Source organism: Pantherophis guttatus, chromosome 1 (genome assembly GCF_059756535.1).
Source record: "Pantherophis guttatus breed Tessera chromosome 1, ASM5975653v1, whole genome shotgun sequence".
NCBI classification, from domain to species: Eukaryota; Metazoa; Chordata; class Lepidosauria; order Squamata; family Colubridae; genus Pantherophis; species Pantherophis guttatus.
The window spans coordinates 96378158-96404534 of NC_142063.1; the positions used below are offsets into that span (position 1 = coordinate 96378158).

General features: G+C 38.2%; 1 protein-coding gene across 8 annotated transcripts in view; it reads right to left on the reverse strand.

Annotated features, from left to right (window-relative positions):
* Window positions 1–26377, reverse strand: part of TEAD1 (TEA domain transcription factor 1) — a 206602-nt gene that overhangs the window by 125467 nt on the left and 54758 nt on the right. For 6 of the 8 annotated variants that reach the window (XM_087878628.1, XM_087878640.1, XM_087878637.1 and 3 more), the window contains exon 3: window positions 417–670. The exons of the other annotated variants lie outside the window; for them this stretch is intronic. In XM_087878628.1, the coding sequence (XP_087734754.1) occupies window positions 417–564 (148 nt within the window). In that variant the 5' untranslated portion in view covers window positions 565–670. The remainder of the gene's footprint in view (window positions 1–416; window positions 671–26377) is intronic. 8 annotated transcript variants of the gene reach the window in all.

A 26377-nucleotide genomic window follows, 5' to 3' on the forward strand; every position in this document is an offset into this window, starting at 1 on the left:
TTTTGTGGAAGACTTCAGAACTAATGCAAACTTTCTACTTATCACTACACAACACACAGTTCAGTGAGGTTTTTTTTTCTTTTTAATCTAATTACAGAGGAATAAGAAGTGGGGGAAATTGAACAATGCAACAAGCATGAATGATCAACAGCAGGCTGTCCTTATAGCCATAATTCATTTGTTGAAAAAGCAACTTCCCTGCAGTAAAATGGCTAGGATTTTGGAGTACATGTACAACAGATGCACCACAAATGAGTTGTTTCGGTTCTAATATAAACAACAGGCAAGACCTCTGATTTCAGCAACACATCTGTGAACTCCCAACACTTCTGAAGTATCTCACGTCTCTAGACAAGAAGCTTCAGGCAATGTTTACTGCGCTGTTTTCAAAACTGTCTGGATTTGTAATGACTTACCATACATTTTGCCTTCATCAGACAATATGATTTTCCTCCTCCCACAAGGGGGATATATAGCTAGGGCCTCCTGAAAGCTCTGCTCAATATCTGGGCTCCAGACCCCTTCTGCGTCATTGTCAATAGGTTTATCTGCAGAATCACTCATTCTTTCAATGTCCTCGGCAGGACTCTCGCTGCCGCTCCAGCTGCTGGGCTCAATGATGGTGGCTGGTTGGTCCAAGCCTTAGCCTGGAAGCTTTAAGAGAATTAACCTAAAAACAATAAAGAACAGTTTCAGGTGAAATTTTCTTCGTTAGTTTTAATAATCGATAGAACAAAAGCACAAGTGGTACTCAGAGATGTTGGAGAACTAAAGAAAATGAGTCAAGTTCTATTCTTAAAGCAACAGGGGGAGGCTAGTATTCATTATTTCTGAAATTAATAAGAACTGTAATCAATACACATAATATTTTGGAATATACTGATTACACTGAATAACTATAATGGGTTCTAGAAATTTAGAACTACTCCCTGTTAGAAAAAGGAAATATTTGTTTTAAAATGGGAAATTTGTTATTTTAATTCATCTCAGACGATCAAGGAATTTTGACACAAATGGAAAACCAGTATACTGCACTTTCTCTATTTTGCCTCTGAATGGCATAGTTTGCAACTGAAGAAACAAAAAAGTGACTAAGCCATTGAAAATAAATCATATAATAGAGATAGTAATAACTAGACCAGATTTTTTTTTTTTTATCAGCATCAACTACGGAGCAAGAGATGGCTCTTCTCTCAGATGCGCGATCAATTTATTATGAAATAATCTAATATGACAACACCTGCTAAGTCCACTCGACTCACAGACATTTCATTGCTTCTCTTGTATTTGTGGAAAATGTACTGCTGATACAAAGGTGTGCTCTAGGCAAAAATCTGCTCTACCAGTAGGCCATCACAGTGGTAAGCCTGAAGAATACAGTGCAGAAGCCCCAGGAATGGATTTATCTCAACCTGCTGAAGCATTGCTGATTCTTATTAGGGACAAATCACACATGGACAGACTAAGACTACTATAAAAGATAACTTCCAGAAACTTTTGCTCAACTGTTCACATCCTTCTTTTTTAAAAAAACAAAATCCAGATGAAAGATCTAAGAAAAAGTAGTAAAGTTTTTTTTCCCCTCCCCTTCTTTTGCAGAGGAAAATATGGAAATAAACCAAATCATTTGTTTAACATTGCTGCATATTATGAATTAAACCCTCCGCGAGTGATTTAGATTTGCCTCAATGAAGAGGCATGCCCTGGAGAAACATAATTCTCACTGAAGCAGAGATAAATTGATTTGCTCCAATGAAGCCCTTTGTGTTCTCTTGGCATTTCAATTCCCCACCTGCCATTTGCCAATGTCAGAAGCAGCTTCCACGTGCCTGTCCCAAAACCTCTGTGGTGAGGGCAGACCAAAGAAGGTGGAGCAATGTTTTGAGGAGGTAAGCTGTAAGGGGCTGCAAAACAAAGCAAAAGTGGCAAGCACAGCATGCCCTCCTCCTCCTGGGTGAAAACTCAGCAACCACCTCCTACATGGGTGAAAGGACAGCTGCTGGCCACAGCAAGTCTCCTGGGTACAAATTAAGGTCTCGGGAGCTGTACAGAGTTTTAAACAAATTCCTCATTTTGGCAAATGCTGATATTTTACAGATGCAAACATCCGCTTTTGTGACAAATAAATAGCTTCTGTTTATTTTCCCGAGAACTTGGTAATTAATCACTTCAAGCTCAGCTTTATGTATGCAGAGCCTACTGCATTTTAATCTGGAGTGAATCACTAGTATTGTGCAAAAGTAACCTTTGTATCATCCAATGTTTAAATGTTTACACATTTGTGAGTAAACAGTCAATATTAAAACATTTCTATGTTAAATTTCAGAGTGTTTTTTTTTAAAGTATAGCTAAATAGCTTATGTACACTACAACTTAAACCAGGTGGGTAGCTTACTTGAATATTTTTAATACAAATTCACACATGCAAGATCATAATGTACACAGGTGAATTACATGCATATTAACTGGATTTAGTTTCCAAAACTGGAAAAAAACACTCCCTTCAAACACTGATCTAAACAGCTTCAGCTAATTAATTTGCAGGAGAGAGCCTCTGATCATAGCAGAAACCTGACAATCTTTAAAACAATTTTGTTTTTCATTTACTGCGCAATCCAAGTATTTTCAAAGCATCTAATGCCTTATTATCTTTGCCTCTATAGTCTTTTATTTCTGCCTTGGCTCCCCCCCCCACCCCCGCTCTTCTGACATTGTGCATGAAATATTTGGGTTCCTAGATGTGCAGGCTACTTCTGGAACTGCAAAACATTCATTTCCCTTTTGCAAAGAGATCCAGTCCATTCTCTATCATTTCTTTTGTATATGTTGCAAATTGGACCTTTATGAGAATTTGGGCTCTCAATTCTACATTCAGTTCAATCCCTGGATTGAATCACTAATAAGCTATGCTTTAGTTACATGCAAATTGCTGGGGCTTGGCTTGCTAATAATTAACTTACCCTGTTTATTTTAACATGACTTAGTCGATATGTAACCTATTGTTAGCCAGGCAGGTCAAACTAGCTGGTAAAAATAGCTCAGTTCCCATTGTTTGCAATCAGAAAGGACAGAAAAACATTTTATCATCCAGATCACTTTTGGGTTGTTTTCAGTACAGTATATCTGGGGAGGTAACATACCCTTTTTATCTGCATTAATTCCTTAAAAAATTGATTAGGTGGGGCAGAGGAACTTCAAGGGCCATCACTGCTGAAAAATCTGTTCCAAGTTCTCTACAACTAAAAACTTTTTAAATCATTGCCAAAACTGAGGCATTCTCACAAAAGCAAAATTCTATTTTTTAATGCTGAAAGATTTATGCAATCTGTGTTCTTCTGACATTGCATTCCTGTTACATTTCCTTCAGGGGCGGGTTTCACTACCGGTTTGCTCATGGGCGCGCGTGCACTCATGTGCGATGCTTCTGCACAGAAGCTCTGGGTGGGTGGACGGAGCCTGCCGCCGCCACCGCCGCTACCAATTCATCCAAACCGGGGCGAACCAGTAGCAACCCACCACTGATTTCCTTACATTTCAAATACAGAAGGCAGGGCGGAGGATTTCGGACAATATCTGTATGACAAAATCGCTCAGATCCGGGGGGAGTTGGACTCTGACTGGGTAGATTCGGGCAGGGTGACGAGGAATAGTCTTGAGAATGTTATCTGGGAAGAGTTTGACTCTGTGACCCCTGATGACCTGGACAGGATTCTGGTGAGACTTAGTGCGGCCACATGTTTACTGGACCCGTGTCCCTCCTGGTTAGTACTGGCTTCCCGGGAGGTTACACGAGGCTGGCTCCAGGGAATTATTAACGCTTCGCTGAGTGAGGGTTACTTCCCCACGGCCTTGAAAGAGGCGGCGATGAGGCCTCTCCTCAAGAAGCCTTCCCTGGATCCAGCAGTATTAGCCAACTATCGTCCTGTCTCCAACCTTCGCTTTGTGGTGAAGGTTGTTGAGAGTGTGGTCGCACGACAGTTTCCTCAGTACCTGGAGGAAATGTCTTATCTAGATCCGTTCCAGTCGGGTTTCAGGCCTGGGCACAGCACGGAAACGGCATTGGTCGCATTGGTAGATGATCTCTGGAGGGCTCGGGACAAAGGTTGCTCCTCTGTTCTGGCCCTGTTAGACCTCTCAGCGGCTTTTGATACCATCGACCATGGTATCATGCTGCACCGGTTGGAAGAGTTGGGGATGGGGGGCAACGTGCTACGGTGGTTCTCCTCCTTTCTCTCCGACCGGTCGCAGTTCGTGTTGGCAGGGGGGCAGAGGTCAACCTCGAGGCCTCTCATATGTGGAGTGCCTCAGGGATCAGTTCTTTCTCCCCTTCTGTTCAACATTTATGTGAAGCTGCTGGGCGAGATCATTTGGGGTGAAGTATCATCAGTACGCTGATGACACCCAGCTGTACATCTCCATCCCTGGCCACCCCAACGATGCCCTTGAAGTAATGTCCCGGTGCCTGGAGGCTGTGCGGATCTGGATGGGGAGAAACCAGCTCAAACTCTACCCTTCCAAGACTGAGTGGCTGTGGTTCCCGACATCCCGATATAGTCAGATGATTCCATCTCTGACTATTGGGGCAAGTCTTTGGCCCCCTCAGAGAGGGCCCGCAATCTGGGTGTCCTTCTGGATATGCACCTGTCCTTGGAGGAACATCTGATGGCTGTGGCCAGGGGGACTTTTTGTCAGGTCCGCCTGATACGCCAGTTGCGGCCCTTTCTTGATCGGGATGCCCTGCGCACAGTCACTCATGCCCTCGTCACTTCTCGCCTGGACTACTGCAACGCTCTCTACATGGAGCTCCCCTTGAGGGGCACCCGGAGGTTCCAACTGGTCCAGAATGCGGCCACGCGGGTAGTTATGGGAGCTGCATGGCGCTCCCATACAACACCTCTCCTGCGTGAGCTGCACTGGCTCCCAGTGGTCTTCTGGGTGCGCTTCAAAGTGTTGGTTATCACCTTTAAAGCACTCCATGGCATAGGACCTAGATATCTTCGAGACCCCCTGCTGCTACTGACGGCCTCCCATCGACCTATGCGCTCCCACAGAGAGGGCCTCCTCGGGGTGCCATCAGCCAAACAATGTAGGCTGGTGACCCCCGGGGGGAGGGCCTTCTCTGTGGGGGCACCCACCCTCTGGAACCAACTGCCCCCAGAGATAAGGAGAATCCAAGACCTCGGTGCCTTCTGCCGTGCCCTTAAAACCTTCTTTTTTCAGCAAGCCGGGCTGGTTTAACTTTTTTTCTTAATTTTTTAAATGTTTTAAATGGGTTTGTTATTGTTCTTAAATTACGGGGCCAAATTTATATATATTCTTTTAAGACTATTTTAATGTTTGTAATTTATGTTTTTATTCGGCTGTACACCGCCCTGAGTCCTCAGGGAGAAGGGAGGTATATAAATTGGATATAAAAATAAAATTAAAAAACAAACAAACAGAGAGACAAGTCCAGTAAAGCATAACTAAAAGTTGTATTTTCTTACATTTTCACTGGAACAAATACTTTATTTGACTGATAGTGCCTTTTATGACCTGGTCTTATTACCAGATGCTACATTTGTATCAAACACACAGAAATTGTCTGCAGAGTATTTACATATCATCCTGGCAAACACTTGGCAGAGATGTTCAGCAATATTTAACCAGATGTAGAAAATTATTTCCAATTAATAAAAGATATCAAGTACAGGTTTTTATATAATTTATTAAGATTTAACAGAACCCAAAACCCTGATTCTTATTTATTAAAAATCCTTAATATTAGCCTTGGCAACAATTATAAGCAATATTAATAAATTAGAACAATGTTCAATTTAAATTAAATTTGCTATTTTTATCATTAGGTCTCTAATTTTTTTTGGGGTGGGGGAGAGTACTCTGCACTGGGATGGAAGCCCACAGGCTTCAATAAAATCAAACGCAAGAAATACATTTTTGTATTTCTTGATATATTAGAATTATTTCAAGGAACTTATAAAATGAAGTCAAGAGAACACTTGATAAAGAAGGATACATTTGTCAATAGATTATTTATTTACAATGGAAAGAGAAGCTTAAAGTGGATAAATGATTTGGTGGTTTTCAACAAAATAAGACTGGGTTTAAAATAAGAATTATGTACTAATGACGAACATGTTATTGCTAAATGTGTAATGTTTTGTTGAGATATACCAGAACAACAAAATAAAAAATGGATAATAAAATGGGCTAAAAATTTTGTAATAATATACAGATAAATCAATGGAAAGACTGAAATTTACATTTTTTCTTAGTCTCAAAGATAATTTTTATAAAATGATCTATTGTTGCAATTTGTCACCAAAGAAATTGTCTAGAATAAGGGTCCCCAACCCCTGGTTTGTGGCTCAGCGCCAGGCCATAGCCCGTTGGGAATGGGGTCATGGAAGTGGGGTGAATGTGCATGTGCACACACACTAAATCATCCCCTCTCCGCTCCCTCACTGCGACTGCCTCTGCAGTCTGCTGAGCCAGAAAGGTTGGAGATGGTTAGCCTAGAATAGTGAGGGTTAACCTTTTTGGTGCCGAGTGCCCAAAGCATGTGCGCGAATGCACATGCGTGCCCAAATTCCCAAAATGCAATGCGAGCGCCCACACGCATGCATACCGGCCCCCATGTTCCCCGTTTTGGCTTCCAGATTGGTGCAGGAGGCTATCCAGGCCCAAAACTGGGCACGGGGGGTCATGCAAGGCCTTCTACTACCCATTTTAGACCTGGAAAGCCTCCTGCACCAACCTGGAAGCCAAAACGGAGTACAGGGGCGCTGCACAAGGCCCCACCACAACCCATTTTGGACCTGGAAAGCCTCCTGCACCCATCTGCACCCCCCACACATGTACCCTGCCTCCTGTGCATGCGTGCATGTCCCCTGCATGCGCCTCCCCCCCATACATGTGCGAGACCAAAGACCAGAAGACCAGCTGGCTGGCGCATGTGCATGCATGATGGAGCTGGGCTGGGGTGACAGCTGACATGCCCGCAGAGAGGGCTCGGCGTGCCACATGTGAGACAAGTGCCATAGGTTCGCCATCACGGGCCTAGAATGTACAGCACTATAGCACTTACACTTATATACCACTTCATAGTATTTTACAACCCTAAATGTGAGCATATTGCCCCCAACAATCTAGGTCCTCATTTTACCCATCTCGGAAGGATCGAAGGCTGAGTCAACCTTGAATTGATCAGGATCGAACTTCTGGCAGTCACCAGTCAGCCTGCAATACTGCATTCTAACCACTGTGCCACCATGGCTCTTTATGTATAAAGATATTTCAAATATTTGCTGGAAATGTGATCAATATGAAGGGACATTTTACATGATGGATATGTAAAAAAGCTTTTAAAAAGTGAATACAAATACATAAATTCAGAAGTTTTTGAAGTCTGAGGTACAATTGAAAGCCATAGGCTTTTCTTTGGGGATTAATGAATAAGCAACTAAAATAAATTATGAACTTTGTGTTTATATATGACAATTGCAGCAAGATTATTATTAAAAAACATAAGGGGTTTCCAGTCAGTCATAATATGTACCTGTGTGGCTGATTGGAAACTCTTTATGGATTTTTTTCCATAAAAGGGAAAAAACATGATTAAAAAAAACCTGGATAATAAAAAAGATAGGCTTTCTTTTGTAACCATAGACCAAGATATAACTTTGTAATTGTACTTATGTATATTTTCTGCAAAGGAAATCAGAAACTATTTCTTTCCATTTCTTTTTCTTCTTTCTGCATTTTTGTCTTTTTTCTTTTCTCTGTTTTCTTTTTTTCTTTTTATTAGTTTGTATTAAGCTTTTATGTTCTTTGTAAAAAAATTTAATATAAAAAATTCTTTTTCAGTCCTGTCCATTATTCTCAGAAATAATGTCAGATTTCAGGTAAATGGCTTCACAAGGCGCCTTTTATTTTAAATGTCCAGAGAAACAAATCAGAATAAAGTGGCTTTTTCACTACATGGCTTAAAGAATTATTTTTACAAACCCTTTTACATCATTAGACAGAGAAAAAGAAAACTATGCAATTAAAAACTGTGTTTTGCCTAAACATTGAAGCAGGGTTGTCTTAAGAGCTGAACTTTATATTTTCAAAAAAGAGAGGAAACATTTACTTTTTCCTTCGTTCCAGCAACCTGGAACACAGCTTACTCCCAAAATTCATCTAAAACTATAACTGATATAGACACGGAATAAACAACAATCATATTTATTTCTCTCTCCTCTGTTTTTCTGTAATATGAACTAATTCAGCTCAAGCACATGGGGTTCTTGTTACAATTCTAAAAGAAGCAGACGAGTCCAGAACTTATATATGAAAATGGCAAACATCATTAGCACTGATTGTAGTTCTGATACTCTCAAGGGGTATTTCTAAACATTGAAATCTTGTTCCCACAATTCTGTCAATTGCTTCCAAGCATAATTTTATCCAATGTGATTAAATCAATTTAAACAACAATGCTGCATTCCAGTTTACGGATTCTTCCTCAACAGAATTAAAACATGATAATAAAGAATTAAATAGTACATTCTACATAGTGTTTTCCTTATACAGTATAATCTTCAAGAATTCTTCCAATAGTTTTTGTATGTAATTTCTGTTGTGTGGAATTTTTTAAAAAAGGTTTCTTTACTACACCAAAGAACTTAAAAGGGCTCTTTTCAATCCCCCCCTTCTTGTTTGTTTAAATAATTTCCAACATGGCCAACTAGATAGGAATTTGGGAAATTGTAGGCCCAAAACATCTGGAAAGTGCCAGTTTTGGGGAGGAATCATGTTGCAAAATTCCAGATTTGATTTGCATTTAGGAAATACTTTCCACTGACTCTGACATACTCCTGCACTTTGAAATTCACGACATGAACAAATGTAAAGCAGATCATTCATGTGAGATAGTTTTATGTGAGATACATTTGCAGGACTGTTACATTTTCAAGGATAACTTTTAGGCTTTCAAGGGCCATTAAAGAAAACCCTACACTCCTCCTCTTCTTCACTTCTTTTTAGCATCTTTTTTCTCAAGGAGTTAAGAGAAAAAATAGGGAAATTTCTTCCATTGTTCATTGGAAGGAAATGGGGTTGTATAAAGATTCCTTCTATTACAATTGGTAATTGACATGGCAGAATGAGATGAAGTGATTTATCTCGGTACATATGATTAAAGGTCCTTGGTGTTCTCTGTGCTTGGTTGTTTTTTTGCAGACATTTCATTACCCAAACTAGGTAGCAGTGATTACCTAGTTTAATGAAACATCTGCAATGAAACAGCCAAGCTCAGAGAGCACCAAGGACCCTCTCATTTCAACCTTGAGCTACAAATATTCTCCTTTATTGGTACATACGGTTAAAGAAAGCGTATAGTTTAGAGATTAACCTTTTCCTCCAACACTTCATGGTGATCCTCCACTGTGCTGTAAGAATAAAGTTTTCATTTTTTTCCCATTTATAAATTTTATTTTGTTCAAAAAATTAAAGTACAAACTTCAAAAAAATAAGAAAAAATTACAAAGACGAAACAAAACTAGACAAACCATGAAAGAGAATCCCAAAGGGCCTCTCTTCCTGTGAGGTTAAAACATAACACTTACTCCTACCCTGTTTCCCCAAAAATAAGACATCCCTTGATAATAAGCCCAATGGGGCTTTTGAGCGCATGCACTAAAATAAGCCTCCCCCTGAATATAAGCCCTCTCCAAAAATATTTAAACGCAGAACTGGAAATCAGGTTAAGACAGCAAGAGGAGCCCCATCTTGCTCCATGTGCCCCAAAATAATAAGACCTCTCTGAAAATAAGGCCAAGCACTTATTTCGGGGTTCAAAAAAAAATATAAGACAGGGTCTTATTTTCGGGGAAACACAATATAATTGTATAATGAACACCTTGTGATCAAAATGAACAAATGGATTTATTAAGAATGCACTTTTGCCTGTGGGTCTTAGATTCTAAAGGACAGGTGTATAGGGAACGCACAATACAGTCTTAGATAAGGCACCCCAAAATTACCAGTTTTGTTGTGATGATGTTACTGCATAAGGAGGCTGAAAGAAAAATACTATTTTGTATAAATAAATATACACAGGTATTCCTGAAATATTTGACTTTTGTCATTTCTTTTCCTAAGCATATAGAGCAGGGGTGTCAACTTGCGTCGTCATGGTGGTGTCAATGTGATATATCGGGACTTTTTTCCCCTTTGCTAAACTGGGCATGGATGAGATCAGTTTAGTTCGGCCCTTGGGCCACAAGTTTGACAGCCCTAATGTAGAGCATGATTTTCTTAATTACTAGGCATTGTGCAAATGTAAAGGTTCAACAGAAGAGCCATAAAGGTGATCACAACCACAAATCCTTATCCCAGTTGGGTTGGGAAGTCAGAAAAAACTGTGTACAACAGCTGCATGAAGCATACACTGGAAAAGGCAACTTTTGGCAGTGGACAAGGAAATGTTTTTGGAAAGTGTAATGCCAGTTGGACCTACCACTGTCCACTCTGAACAGGTGCAGCTATGCACAAATCCAGAGGAGAAAAGGTAGGATTGGAAAAAGAGCAATACAGGACAATTAAAAATACTTCCACATGATTTTGCCATATAATCAAGGATTATTTTTACTGGCACTACAAAAAATGACAGAGAAGAGGATTGCCAAGAGACATGAAGTTAAGAAATGCAAAGAATAATTCAAAGATTTCTAGGCCATGAAGGCCTTCAAGGCACTGATAAGAATCTACCACTTTGCCAATAGTTAGGAAACAGAAAGTAATTTGACAAAGGAAGAGTCTAGTGACAAGTGATCCTGTTCATACCATGTACTTCCCTGTGCATTTGGAAGCATGAACTATGGTTTTAGTGCTGAAATCTGATTGCTGCAAAAATGAGTAGATAGGATCTTTGAACTCACCCACACACTGTGCCCTGGGCTATATCTCCCTAGCAAGACAAGAAAACTAGATTTTGCTGCAAGCAGCTGTCCTCAAATCCCAATCTACGCTTTGCACATGGGTGGGAAAAGCCTTCCAGCAGCAGGTGCAAAGAGGTGCAAAAGCTCAGTCTTACACTTGATAGCTATATAAGCCTTCTGGCAGCCTGCCAACCAAGTGGGTCAGCCATGCTTTGAACCTGCCAGCTGTATTCAATATTTCAAGAACAGGTTGCTACAGCAGCCCTTCAGCAAGTTATTTATTTCCACAACAATAGGATAACAAGCTAGACCTCTACATACCCTCTGCATACCCTCATTTAAAAACACACACACACAGTTAAAAGAAAACAGAACAGATTCAACCCGTTTCTTTTCATTCCTACCCTTCAAAACAGAGATTTTGGGTATACAAAGAAAACTAAATGTATCACTTTTTTGAAGCTAAGGAAAACCGTACAATCTGTGTATTCATTTAACAATTTATGGGTCACTACTGGCAACTTAGAAATATGTGTTAAAGCTTTATCAATGTTTTCAAATTGATTTGGACATAATATTTTGGAATGTACAAGAGTTTAAATAGAGCATCTGTTTTGCCTCATTAAGGGAGCTGTGTCTTTTTTTCACAATCATGCAGCTGTTCCAGGTAGAACTACAGACAGTCCTCGACTTATGACCACAACTGAGCCCAAAATTTTATGAAACATTTGTTAAGTGAATCATTGCAGTTGTTAAATTAGTCACATGGTTGTTAAGTGAATCTGGCTTCCCCATTGACTTTGCTTGTCGGAAGGTCGCAAAAGATGATCACTGCAACCATCATAAATATGAGTCAGTTGCCAAGCTCCTGAATTTTGATCACGTGACCATGGGGATGCTGCAACAGTCATAAGTGTGAAAAATGATCATAAGTCACTTTTTTCAGTGCCATTGTAACTTCAAATGGTCACTGAATGAACTGTTGTAAATCAAGGACTATCGATTTATGAACCATTGACCATTGTTGTAAGTCAAGGACTATCGATTTATGAGCATTTTTATTAGATCAGAAATGCTTTATCTACTGAGAATTTTTAATGTCTTGCTTTCTGCACTAATGGAATCTCTGTGCATTTAATTCTAAGCCATATATGAGCTCTTAAATTTATATTAAAACTTTTAACAGATTTTCTTTGGCCCACATTCCCTGAACCCTAGACCCATGTTTCACAATCTTAGCAAAGTTAAAAGATATTTAGACTTCAACTCCCGGAATTCTCCAACCAGCATCTTGAATTCCAGACATTTTAAAGTTGCTAAGGTTGAGAAATGCTGCCCCAGACCATGTTCAAGACTCCATTTCAAATTGCTACCTTCCTATGGGGTTGAGATTACAACTCCAGGAATTTCCAGATTGAGTAGGAAATCTGGGACTTGAAGTCCTGAAGGATGCCACTTGGGGAAGGCAGGTTTAGACACTGCAGACAAAAACAAAACAAGCTGCACCATCACACAAGCTATTTCCTTTCTAGAAATCTGCAGGCCATTACTGATCTACAAGTTGAGGGCTTCCTGGTAATTCTTCAAAGAGCCGTAGGGCTCTTCCAGAAGATACTACGAAGTCAATAGCAGTAGAAAAAGCTCCAGGCATTTCCCCATGAACCTAAAGCCTTTTTTAAGAATCCTGGAAATGTAAGATCATACTGGCAGCCCAACAAATATTGGAAGCGTGTTTTCATAAATATCTTCAGTGATTTGAGAGAAAGGTACATGAGCAACTGGAACAGTTTGATACACCTAATTATATAAAGCCAAAATCCCTTAACAAATAATAATAACAACAACAACATCCAACAACAATTATCCAAGAAGTCATGGGAACATAAAGTGGAAAAAGTTATAGAAAATGAGGTGGTGAAGATCTTGTGGGACTTTCGAATACAGATGGATCGTCACTTGGAACACAACATGCCAGATATCTCAGCTGTCGAAAACTGAAATGTACAATTTATTGACATCGTGGTACCAGGAGATGCCAGAGTCGAAGAAAAAGAACTGGAAAAAATAATTAAATATCGCGACCTGGCCATCGAAACTACATGGCTATCGATGAAACATGTAACAGTGATACCCATTGTCAACAGGGCACTTGGTACCATGTCCAAGAATTTTATAAGATACTGTACATTAGCAAATTGTAGATTCCTGCAATAACACCAGCGGAACTGCAAAAAACTGCACTACTTGGAACATCATACATCTTAAGAAGGTACTTGGTTGATACCTAGGATGCTGGCAGCAACCCGTATCAACCATTAGCACCAGTCAATGGTATTTGTGATGCATTTTTGAATGTTCAGTTGACTGAGTTTCATATTTAATGAATAAAGATAATAATAATAATAGTAGTAGTAATAGTAATCAGAAACATCGAACACCTGTGAAGTATCAGAATATCCTTCTTATATCCATTTTGTTCTCTGGTATACAACAAAACAAATACAGAGAGAAAGAATGGCAAATGGCTTCAATATATTTTCCAATCCTGGCTCTGCAGCACTTGAATGCTTTTGTAATCCGGAATTCTGTCTTTTGTACATGCAAAGAGACTCTTAAAAAAACATTTAGAGAACTAAGCCAATAAAAAGATTAGGCATTATTATAGTGTAATTACCTAGCAAATTTAATTAGATTTTACTTGGTTAGCTGTGTGTATGTGTGTGAGAAAAAGAAAGAGAGAGAGAAAGAGAGAGAGAAAAAGAGAGATTTCCATTGATCAGGAAATAACATAATCTTCATTAGTTGCAAAGGTACAGTCCACTAATGATGTGCTCCTAGGAGATGAGAGGGTGAATTCATGCTTTCAGCAGTAAAGATTGCCTCCAAAAATCCACTGCTATTAAATTCTATGCCTCCTGTTCTCTTTTACTTTACCCTGCATTTTCTTCTGCGAGAACTCATCAAGAACAAAGTGACAAAGGCACAAATACATCATGTGTAGTACTAGCAAAATCTCCTACAATCTTGTACCCTCAGCATGTAGATATTCAAACCATGGATAATCACAGAGAAAATTCTAGCATTACACCCCCATTAGGAACATTGATTTACTTGAGCAACAGTCTTAGAGAGAAACCATCTCGTTGTGCTATGATTTGTAAGTGCTGTTTTTAAGAATCAACCTTTCTGCACACAACAGTGAGATTCACCAAAACCAATACCATAGTTTATAGCCTACATTTCCCTTGCAGTTATCACTTGTCAATGAAGCACTCTTTGTCACCAACTCAGATTTATGTAGGCAGTTGTGTTTCATCTCCTCATTGCTTATGCAGTTTAGCTCTGTTTTTTAAGGTATCGGCTTACTATAAAAATAACTCTGTTGGCATTCGGTAGGATTGTGAAACCTTGGCGACTCAGAGAAAAGAGACAACACAAAGGCGTTGCAATAAATAAGTCAAGCATCAAAGGAAAGGACCAAGGGATTGCAAAAATCAGCTGAAGACTAAGAACCAAAGGGTTCTTGATTAAATTTCTACTCATCTAACTCTATTTATCTCAGATGTTGCTTTTTCCGAATACTAGCCCCCAACTCAGCTGTGATACAAATGCAATTCCTGCAACCAACTGTGTAAGTCATTCTACAGCACTCAAGCATGTAACAACCATGTTGGATGAGGCAAGTGATGTTTCTCTGGACATTATGAATGAGAGAGGAGAAGGCTTGAACATATTCATCATTATAACATCAGTAATCCAATAGTTTATGCAGCTCCTTCCAAATATTAAAAGTATCTCTTCCTTAAACAGGTTCTAAGCCAGTTGGAGTAATATGTGTAAATCTGTTCTGCTCCAAGTTTTCATCCTCACCGTCTCTAAATGTAGCACAGGGCATGCTAGTAACCTTTTTACATTCCGTGTTCTCATGACGTTGCCTTCGTCTCATCTCCAGAACACAGCTGAGACTACTTGAAAACCTACACACAACTTTTTAGTTGACTTCTCCCCCTTTTCTCAATACATTTTTTGATATGAAGACGTATTTCAACAGGAATGTGGCTGATGATATGGACAAGGATTGGGATCTACCCTAATGGCCACCTAATGCTGCTGCGGGCATGCCTCCTCCACTCCAGTTGCTGGGCACTGCCCTCAATGGCAATTTTGGTTTGGGTTGCAAAACAGACTGGAAAGCTGGCTTCCACAGAGTCATCTCTCTGCATACTTAATATCTGACCACACATTTCTGCACTGCTTGCCAGGTCTTATGTGGGTTCTTTATAAGTAAACATTTACACTTTTTCAAGAGAGATAAACTAGAAAAAAGTTTAATGCAATTGGGTTACCAGTTATTTTTTCCATCTGAACAGGACACTGGATGGGAGAGGAAATGTAGCTGGGGAATCCACTAATTATTTTCCTTAATAGTCTTGCATTAAATCAAGATGGTCAGTATCACTTGTCAGCATGACAAGCAATCCACCATATTTGGCATAACACTTTTCTGCCAACTCACAAATTGGAAGAAAGTACGGCTGACTGGATGTGCCCTCTGACAGGAGTGTTTCCAGCATGAAGGCTTGGCTACCATTAGAAAAGGGAAGAAATTAAAATTAACAAGCAACTGATTGAACAATTTGTAAATTGTTCACAAGAAGACAGACACAATATAACAGGGACCTGCAGCTTCTGAAGAATAAGAAAAAAAATAGGCATTCTAAGAAAATGTGAATTTCCTTCAGAATAACCAAATAATCGGGAATGGAAGAGAAATTCCATTTTTGCACAATCCAGAATACAGTGTTGCAATACTGTATAGTTCAGAATACAGCTATCCCTTGAATTCTACCCTTCTCGAAATAAAGCATCTGTCTCAACTCAAAAATTATAAATTTTCTAGCACATTTTTTGAAAAAAAATGAGCCTGGTTTAGCTCAACAGACAGAAGCACTGTAATTTAACACCAGCTGTCTGCAATTAAAGTAAGATCGAATCTCGCCAGGCTCAAGGTTGACTCAGCCTTCCATCCTTTCTAAGGTAGGTAAATTGAGGACCCAGTTCGTGGGGGCAATAAGCTGACTTTGTATAAATATACAAAAGTATGAAGGCTATTGCTTAACGCACTGTAAGCCGCCCTGAGTCTCCAGAGAAGGGCGGCATATAAATCAAATTTTTTAAAAAATGTGTTTTTTGAAAGAAAGTGTCTGTCTAACTAAGTTTAATGAAAGGAAGGACTAGGGGAGACATGATAGCAGTGTTCCAATATCTCAGGGGCTGCCAAAAAGAACAGGGAGTCAAGCTATTCTCCAAAGCACCTGAGGGTAGGACAAGAAGCAATGGGTGGAAACTAATCGAGGAGAGAAGCAACTTAGAACTAAGGAGAAATTTCCTGACAGTTAGAACAATTAATCAATGGAACAACTTGCCTCCAGAAGTTGTAAATGCTCCAATACTGGAAGTTTTTAACAAGATGTTGGATAACCATTTGTCTGAAGTGGTGTAGGGTTTCCTGCCTAAGCAGGGGGGTTGGACTAGAAGACCTCCAAGGTCCCTTCCAACTCTGTTATTCTATTCTATTCTAACTGCAATTTTTATTCATTTTTTTAAAAAAATAGTTGCATTTTTTTTAAAAAAATCATTGAGATGAAACAGTAGAACACACCTATAAATGTACAGATGAGAAAGTGGAACTCTGTGTATGCAACTTGACCAGACAAAGGAGCTGCTGATCCAATGACAGTGAAATTAATGCTAAATATAGCTCTATTAATATGGGCTTGAAGTAATACATTCTGAAAAGGATACATTCTATTTTCAGCGATTCTATAAATAGATATGAAGTCTTTGGGAAGGGGACTTTTGTTTCAAATGAATTTCTGATCAAGAGCTATGGTTGGTAATTATCTAATAGAAATTAAGTTTCCAAACCTGGGAAAGCTAAACTTGAGAGAAAGTGACTGAAGTAGAGAAAGTGTTACTGGAAAACTAGGAATGCATGTTTGATTTAGCAAGAGATAAAACCAAACTGCAATAAGAATGAGGAGAAAGGCCAAAAGAGCTGGGGTCTATTGTAGCCACTGGCAACCAGAGAGTGGTGCCTTACAAAGTTGGAATAGTCTGGAAATAGCCACTGATGGCAGTCTAATGGTGGCTGCTAGCAGCTGGTGCTGAAAAGAGGACCAATCCCCTGAGTCAAAAGCCCAGCAATGCTGGGCTATGACAGATCAACTCATGCAGCATGAACATTGGCCAACAACTGGAGTTGGAGTTGCTGCAGAAGGAAAGCATATTCCCAAAGATGAAAGTAAAAAGAGTAGCTTAGAAAGAGTTCTACTATTATGAGGCAGTTTACAGACCCACAGCCATAGAATGGGAGGCGAAGACTGAGTAGGGAAAGGGCACCTGAGCATGACTCTGTTCAAGACCATTTGTTTGTTAAAAAGAGAACATGAAGTGTGTAAATTGGTCAGACTAGTGATGGAATTGGCCAGAATTGGTGAAGAAATGGGCTGGAGAAAATTGTGTTACAAGCTACCCTTTGGGTGAGAGGCAAAGAATGGCCCATTTTTTTCTTTTTCTTCTTCTATTTTTTAAAATGTGTATTAATCTTCATCTTTTTAATTGTAATTTTTAATAAAAAGTATTATAAAAACAGGATATAATCCATTAGAGGTAGAATACATTTAGGCTATTTTGGAGGGGGGGGGAGAACAGTAAAATCAGTTAGCAGTAAAAAGTACATACCTACTGATTTCAGACAAAGAACCAATTCTCGATCAAAAATAGGAACAAAAATTAGATTTATGGTGGAAAATATCAGCATTAGAATGACACATACAACTATCCTTGTACTAGTGTTCTTGTGAGACTTCCCACAAGTATTTTATAGTATCATGGATCTTTGATAATGGAGAGAAATATTTATCTGTTTGTTCTCTTAAACTCTTAACTCTTTCTAATTGCATTGTTATTAGTAAACTTTTCTGATTCCAGTTATAAGAAGAAATACAAGTATTCCTTTTGTGCTTGTATTATTTTATCTAAGGTAGCATGTATGCTATGCAATATATATAATAACAAACATACTTTCTATATGACTGGATATGATATGGAAAGCTCGGTTTAAACAAAAGCCTATTTTATTGAATGTGGGTAAATGTCTATTTTAAGATCAAGAATTGGGTCAATTAGTCACTAATTTCTTCCTTATTTACACTTCTTAGTCTCAAGACTGGACAACTGTTACCTTCCACATTTTATACATTTATGGACTATACCTGTCATAGATATAAACATTCTCTCCTATCCAATGTGTGGGAATAACATTCAAGTATGTGTATATAAAACACTGCACACGTGTATATATTCATGTATATTCATATATAGCTATGAAAGAACATCCTTGCACAAGATGAATATTATCTATGGTAATTTAAAATGGAATCTCCATAATTGAAAAGCAGAATTCAAGTATGCTAAAGGCCGTATATATGGTCTTCAAACCAGCTTATAATAACTCATTATTCTTACAGTATCTGACTTGGAACTAAAATAAATGCCTTAGATACTTTAAATTGTAATATACATGCTTTACCATCTAATTTTTTAATTTGAATATAAAAACATCAGTATATATTAAAATATATAGTACATAATTGTCTTTTAAGTTATTATTTGAATAATATATATTTAGTTTTAATGATTCAGGCATCTTAAAAGTAGGCTTTAAAATGAGGTTCTCCTGTAAGGAAGAGTAACTTCTAGAAATAACATCAAATTAAACTGAGTTAGTCTAAATATGTACAGGAATAATCTGCATATTAAAGGCAATCTTGCTTAACACCCAATTTTACAAAACAATCATGCTCAGGCAACAATCTTTCAAAACGGAGATTGTTTTTTCATTACAGTGCTTTGTATTATATGGGAACTCTTAATGTAAACAAGTACTGTATTTTACATAGGTGAATTCTGCTGGTAATAGAACTTTACAGTCTGAAATGTGCTTTTCGTTTCTTGACAGTTTTGAAACCAACATGGCTGTTTAATCTCTACATCTTCTTCCAAGAAAGCTGCTTTTATATTTTCATGGAATTTTGGCTTCTACAGTTGGCTCAGCATGGTTACAACTGACTGATCTGCATCAGGAAGTTTCCCAGGCATGACTTAAGAGGTTTTTAAGGGCCTGTGAAATTTTATTGGTCTTCTCTATCCCATACAAGGATAGAGAAGTGTTTTTAAACTGCAAACATCAGCATAAATTATTTTTATAATTCAAATGAAACATACATGTGCGAACCACTTTAAACTCAAATCATTCTAAACTTGACTGTAAAAAATACAATTTTTGTAATAGAGTTGTCAAAGTCTGGAATGTTCCACCTGATCCAGTTGTCTCAGCTACAAATTTTCACAGTTTTAGTCACAAATTTACTTCTGTGGACCTCACTTCATACTTAAGAGGTCCATAGAGGGGGTGTGTATAAGCACACTAATGTGCCTATCGTCCCTGTCATTCTATTTTTATATTTTTCCTGTCTTCGTTTCTGCCTGACAAATTACAATGAATAAATAAAATAATAACTATCCTAAGAAATTTGTATCTTTGAAACTAGGCCTCAATCTAACAAAACCATGGAATCAATTTCTTTTTCAACAGCCTGCCTCTCTTAAATACGCAAACAAAGTTCAGCTTAAGCTGACAAGTTCTGCAAATAATTACAGTCAGTCAGTGCTAAGAAGGGGGGAAAGGTTATGAAACCTTCATCTCTATTAACCTACTGGAAATTTCCTCAAAGTTTCAATTGATTTTCTACTTCATTTGTTCATCCCCCCCCCCCTTCAAATAGCTATTGGTTGTATAAAAACGAGTTTTCCAAAAATCCACTTTCCAATAAATGATGATTCAGGATTTATCTTCTGCTCCTTCAGCTCTAATTCATAGCTTTTCCACTTCTAAAAAAACGCCCACATTTCCATTTGTTTTGTGTTGCTACCTTAACACTAATTACCTGGAAAAGTAGTGTATTTTCACCCAAACAATTATTTTTTAAAATGCAGACACCAACTTAGATTTGCTGAGGAAAAGACAAATTTCTTCCATCTGGTACCATTTCAGGTATGCAACCACCTGAAAAATCAGAATTGTTTTTGTATTCAGAAAATTCAGTAGTTTTATTTTGCTATATCCAAAATAGTGGCTCATCCATAAATGCAGCAAACTGTAAGTGTCATAATTGATGAATCTAAGTCTAAGACTTCGTTAAATCTATTTTATCTACTTAAAAGGCTTTACATATCTGAAACAGACAATTGTCTCTGGAAACTAACTATAGATTCCATTAAGTATTAATTACACTATACTTGTTTTAAATAAGGACTGTCTCTTAAAGCTTGTCAGATGGGTAACATTACCACTTTGTTGTCATTTTGTGTCATTTGAATCTTAATTAATCCTTCCAGCTATCCATCATGAAATTTTACTCACTTGAATCTGAGCCCGAAAGGAGACTAAATCAGTTATCAGTTAAAGACCTCTTTGGTTACTTAATGGATAATCTACACAGGGAACTAGACATGCTCTGTTGCACGGAGATGATGGAAATTACAGTTCAAGACATCTGGAGAACACCAGGTGGAAAGGCAGGCCTATAGGCTCCTCCAGGCTATTTAACATCTACATAAAACATTTAAGGAAGGTTATACAAACTTGCCTTTTTACATTCTATAGAACATTCACTTGTCTTGTTAATAGAACAGGCATGCAGACTTGATCCAAACTGCATCAGCTAAACTTTTTTTTTTTAATGGGGATTTTGGCTGAAGTAACTTTGGCACAGGATTTGAGAGCATTTTTGGAAGCTTTGAAAAACATCCCAAGCTTCTGGGTTTTATTATTTAACAGAAACCTTATTTCTACATATCAAAGCAAAACAAAATGGTATTCACTCACACTTTTACTGTACAACAGGACAACAACAGCAACAAAACTAAGGTGGAACCACCAAAATTTGTTCTGACCTTGGTGCATAAGAACTGGAATTTTGTGGAATTGTAGCTCATCACAGTTCTTGGGAGAAGGTAAGACAAAGGAGCTCTGGTGGCTCAGCAGACTAATTAACATCCACTTACATCTGCTGCCTGCAATTACTGCAAGTTCAAATCTCACCAGGCTCAAGGTTGACTCAGCCTTCCATCCTTTCTAAGGTAGGTAAAATGAGGACCCAGATTATGGGGGCAATAAGCTGACTTTATATAAATATACAAAAGTATGAAGGCTATTGCTTAACGCATTGTAAGCCGCCCTGAGTCTCTGGAGAAGGGCAGCATATAAATCAAATTAATATATATGTCTTCTTGAGTTTTCGCGGGTGTGTATATGCAAAAAATTAAAATCTTGGGTGTTTTCCCGCGTCATGTTAAATAAGTTAGTTAAAATGTTTAAAATTCTGGTTAAAATCCTAGTTTAAAATCTTCCAAAAATCCTTACAGAGCACTCTGCAAGGTCCTCTAAAACCTTAGCTAAAATCCTACCAGTACCTTAAAAGTTTTTCTTTCTAGCAACATTTCAACAGGCTCACAACCCTGTCATCTTCAGGCTCTTGTTTAGTTTAGAAGCTATGGGTGTGTTGCAAGGTCGGAGCTGTCGCTTTTCTATGTTTGCTGCTGCTGACGTATGCTGGTTAGCCTGTAACTCTGTGTCCTGATTGGAGGACAGCAGTTTTTCTTCCTGCTTCCTCATCCTGGCTGTTTGGCTACGTGTTACAGGCCTAGCTTTCTCAGGTTCTCTATTGGCTAGCAATAGGGAGAGAGAGAGGATCGAGCCAGAAGACAGGCTGAGATCTCAACTAACAATCAAGGGTGTTGGGATGCCTACCAGAATCCTTTCCCCTCTACAGCAGACAGATAATAATAGAGAACTTTTGAGCGCATGGCAATAAGGCCAAGCACTTATTTCAGGGTTCAAAAAAATATAAGACAGGGTCTTATTTTCGGGAAAACACGGTAGTAGTAATAATAAAATGTATATGCTGCCTCAACATCTGGAGGATCAAATGTGATTCCCATCTTTTTTGGAATTTCCCTTTCCTGAATTTGCCTCTAACGTAGAACTTTCAGCAAGTTCTTTCAATACAAGACCGCCTTCTGCCACCAGTAGCCTCTCACCGACCAGTACGCTCCCATAGAGAGGGTCTTCTTAGGGTGCCGTTGGTCAAACAATGTCGATGGCAGCCCCCAGGGGGAGAGCCTTCTCTGTGGGGGCACCTGCCATCTGGAACGAGCTCCTCCTGGAGATACAGAGGATCCCGGATTTGTGCACTTTCCGCCGTGCCCTCAAAACATTCTTATTCCAGCAGGCTGGTCTGGCCTAACCTCCATTTTAATTGTTTTTAAATTTGTTTTATAAATTGGGGTGTTTTAAATTTGTTTTGGGCCAAAGTATTTAATGTATTTTTAAATGGTTTTTTAACTAAAATACTATGTGTATTTTATCTTTTGGCTGTTCACCGTCCTGAGTCCTTCGGGAATAGGGCAGTATATAAATTTAATTAATAATAATTATTATTATTATTAAAAATCAAGTGGTTGTATTCAGTTTTAATTTGGATTTTATTAAACGACACAAAACTGACATTGGAATACCAACTAGAGTCAGAAGACTCACAAGGGATAGTGTGATAAATTATCACAATACTACTACTCAAGGGTGAAATACATCAGGTTCTGGAGAACTGGTAGCAGATATTTTGAGCAGTTCAGAGAACCAGTAGCGGAAATTTTGAATAGTTTGGAGAACCGGCAAATACCACCTCTGGCTGGCCCCAGAGTGGGGTGGGAATGGAGATTTTGCAATATCCTTCCTCTGCCATGCCCACCAAGCCACGCCCATAGAACTGGTAGTAAAAAAATTTGGATTTCACCACTGCTACTACTGCTACTAATAAATGTAACAATATAACTACCATCAGTCAATTGCAAAAGGCAGCTTAATTTAGAATAGTTTAATGTGCAACATCTTTAACAGCATCAGACAACGTCTGCCTATCCAAGATCCTTGGAAGAACTCAATAGATGGATAAAAATACAAAATTAGTCTAAACATCTGGCTGAGTATAAGACCAACCATAAAATAATATACAAATATAGAGATATTATTACACAATGTATCTTTTATTTAGGAAACCATATCCTAAATTTGTTATAAGTAACACTTTGGTGTTACTTAGCAAATTAAGAAGTTGTATTTTTCTATTCTTAAAGTTCCAGGTATTATTATTATTATTATTATTATTATTATTATTATTATTATTATTATTATTATTATTATTATTATTATTATTATTATTATTTACAATATCTAAAACATGAAGCATTTGCTCTTTTTGTGTCTGAGGAAGAGATATATTTCCACATTTAGAGCAAGTTTAGTTCTCATTGGCAAACATTGGCTGTCTTAACAGTAATTTCACTTAGAAGTGAAAATCCTGCCCAGTTAATTTTATGAGAAAGCTAATCATTGGGCTAAATCATGTATAAAGTGATCAGCCAGCACTGATTATTTAGCACCTGCAAGTTTGGCAGCAAAGTAAGCACAAATGTTTCTTGCTTTTTTTACAAAGAAGGAATGAGGGGACTGCCTCTTACATATCTCCTCCCCCCACCATCCCAATATGTTCCCTTAAGCCAATTATATTTGCTTAGTATCGTCTTCCCTTTCTTCCCCACTGCAGCTGTATTGCCAGACATCTTAAAAAGGGATTCTCACATAATGTTCAGAGTGACAACCAACAAAGAGGAGGCAATAGTACAACCGCAGCTAAACTGTTGGGAATTGTCTCCTGTCACCGGTGTAAGTTCAGGACTAATGTTAATTTGCTTCACACATTATCTTGATGGTGGCTTCTCTGCCAAGAACAGAGATATATAAACAGGTGCCCATGTTGTTATTTGGTAAAATGCTTGCTTGAAGCAGCACCTGACAATGTTTAGGTTGGTTTTTAACTGCATTTGGAAAATGACTTGAAAATAGTATTAAATTAGACACATCAGTGGTATCCATGCTATCCATTTCTGCAAAGATATTTTATTTTATTCCCTCTAGATATATTCTGCTCTAGTAAAACATCTTAGTTATTTTCCTGGCAATGTGTCTAGGATACTTTTAAAAGGCACTCTTTATGTTTCTGTTGGACAAGCTGAAGTTGACTTTATAAGGACATGACTTTTATATCCTTGTTTTCTGTGATGATGCACTCAAATTGGTGCCTGTATAAACATACAATCAATGTGTGCTTGCTTTTTACTCCATGTGTTCAGAATTGTAACATGAAATTGCATGAATTTTCTTTTTCTAACTTATACTTAACAGGAAGAGCTATTTTGAATTAGAATGTAATACCTACATGTAAAATTCCCTGCTTCAATCTTCCATCATAAGAGTCTTCTTTGGAAACAGACAAGAACTTTTCTGTCACATTTAACCTCTCTGGTGATGAAATGAATAAAAAAGGAAGGCTCTACCATGACCAAAAATCTTCTTTCTAATCTATGTAAATTTCAGCTTGGATCACACATATATGTACAACCCCCCCCCCCTTATTTATTCAGAGTTCTGATTATGTCCTGCCTGGACTGCAGCAGAAAAGATGAATATGCATTCCTTGAAGGACTTCAAAGGTTGCCTTACCAAAATATATCCATTCTCAGCATTTGAAGCGGCTCTTTTATCAATAAAAAAGAAAAATTAAGTAATGCAATTCTATGTGGTCAAAGTTCAATTTCTTGTTTAAAAATGGATTAGTAGTTATGAATGCAACTACAATTCTTGTATTGTAGAAAGCATGTGTATGGTTTTATTTTATTTCCTTTGCTACTTTAATTCCATTCTTTCTTTACAGCTATGTTAGCCTGTTCACCCTACTTAGTTTTTTATATTGTACCTAGTTTTTGAATGGGTTAAGTTGTATTCGCAGGATTTTGGGTGTGGGAAGTACTGCTACTTGTCACTTTTAAGAAAATTAATAACATTTATGCCAAAAATCCTTCCAAATTCCAGAATTTCGATTCCTGAGAAAAGGTAAACAGACCCAGCTGAAAGCAATGCATCTGCTATAATACAAGGAGACCTGAAAATATTTCCGCTATTTTTGGTGACTTATTAATGACTCCAATTGTATCCATGCTCATTGCAAACTACAGTATTTCTTTCTTCCATAAATACTACTCTAAATCCATAATAAATCTGCTTTATTTTACTTGATTCTTTCCTCTCTGGTTAACTAAGGGAAATCTGATACAGGTAATCCTCGACTTATGACCATAAGTCCATAATTTACTTTGCTAAGCAAGACACTTAAGTGAGTTTTGTCCTATTTTAGGACCATTCTTGCCCCAGTTGTTAAGTGAATCACTGCATGGTTGTTAAATGAATCTGGTTTCCCCATTGACTTTGCTTGTCAGAAGGTTGCAAAAGGTGATCACATGATCCCAGGGACACTTCAAATGTGATAAATACATGCAGTTTGCCAAGAATTTGAATTTTGATCACATGACCATGGGGATGCTGCAATGGACGTAAGAGTGAAAACTGGTCATGTTGTAACTTTGAACAGTCACTGAATGAATGATTATAAGTCGAGAACTACCTGTAGTTCCTTTGTGTTCTGCTACTTTGAGCTTAATATTATAAAAGCCCAGCAATACAAGTAGTTCTCAACTTATGACCGTAATTGGTCATTTCCACTACAAAGCAAGGTGGTTGTTAAGTGAGTCACACTCAAGTTTACAACTTTTTGCCATGGTTGTTCACTGCAGTTAAGTTAATCATGTTGTCATTAAGTAAATCCAACTTCCCCCTTTTATTTTGCTTGTTAGAAGCTGGCTGGAAAGATAAACAAATGGAGATCACATGTCCCATTTTTTTCAGTGTTATTGTAATTTTGAACAGTCACTAAATGAATGGTTCTAAATCAAGGACTACCTGTAATAGCACCTTAACCCTTCCCCACCCCCCAAAAAGCAATGGTAACAGGGAACTAGCACTAGCATTAGCACTTAGACTTATATACCGCTTCATAGTGCTTTACAGCCCTCTCTAAGCGGGTTACAGAGTCAGCATATTGACCCCAATGATCTGGGTCATTTTACCGATCTCACAAGGATGGATGGCTGAGCCAACCTTGAACCGGTCAGGATCAAAGGAATCAAATTCCTGGCAATGTGAGCAACGTTAGCCTGCAACCAACTGCGCCACCATAGTTCCTATATAGCTGTCCATTTCTCTTCATTGCAACTCCTGCCACTTTCTTTTCCTCCTTAGGAGGAGGAAATGAAAGCTGGTTGGACCATAGGAAAAAGTATATGCTGCAGACTTTACTGCTTTTCATGAATCAAAGAATTACGTTTCTTTCTCTTGGTCACATCATGGGAGACTACAGAGGCCGACAGTATCA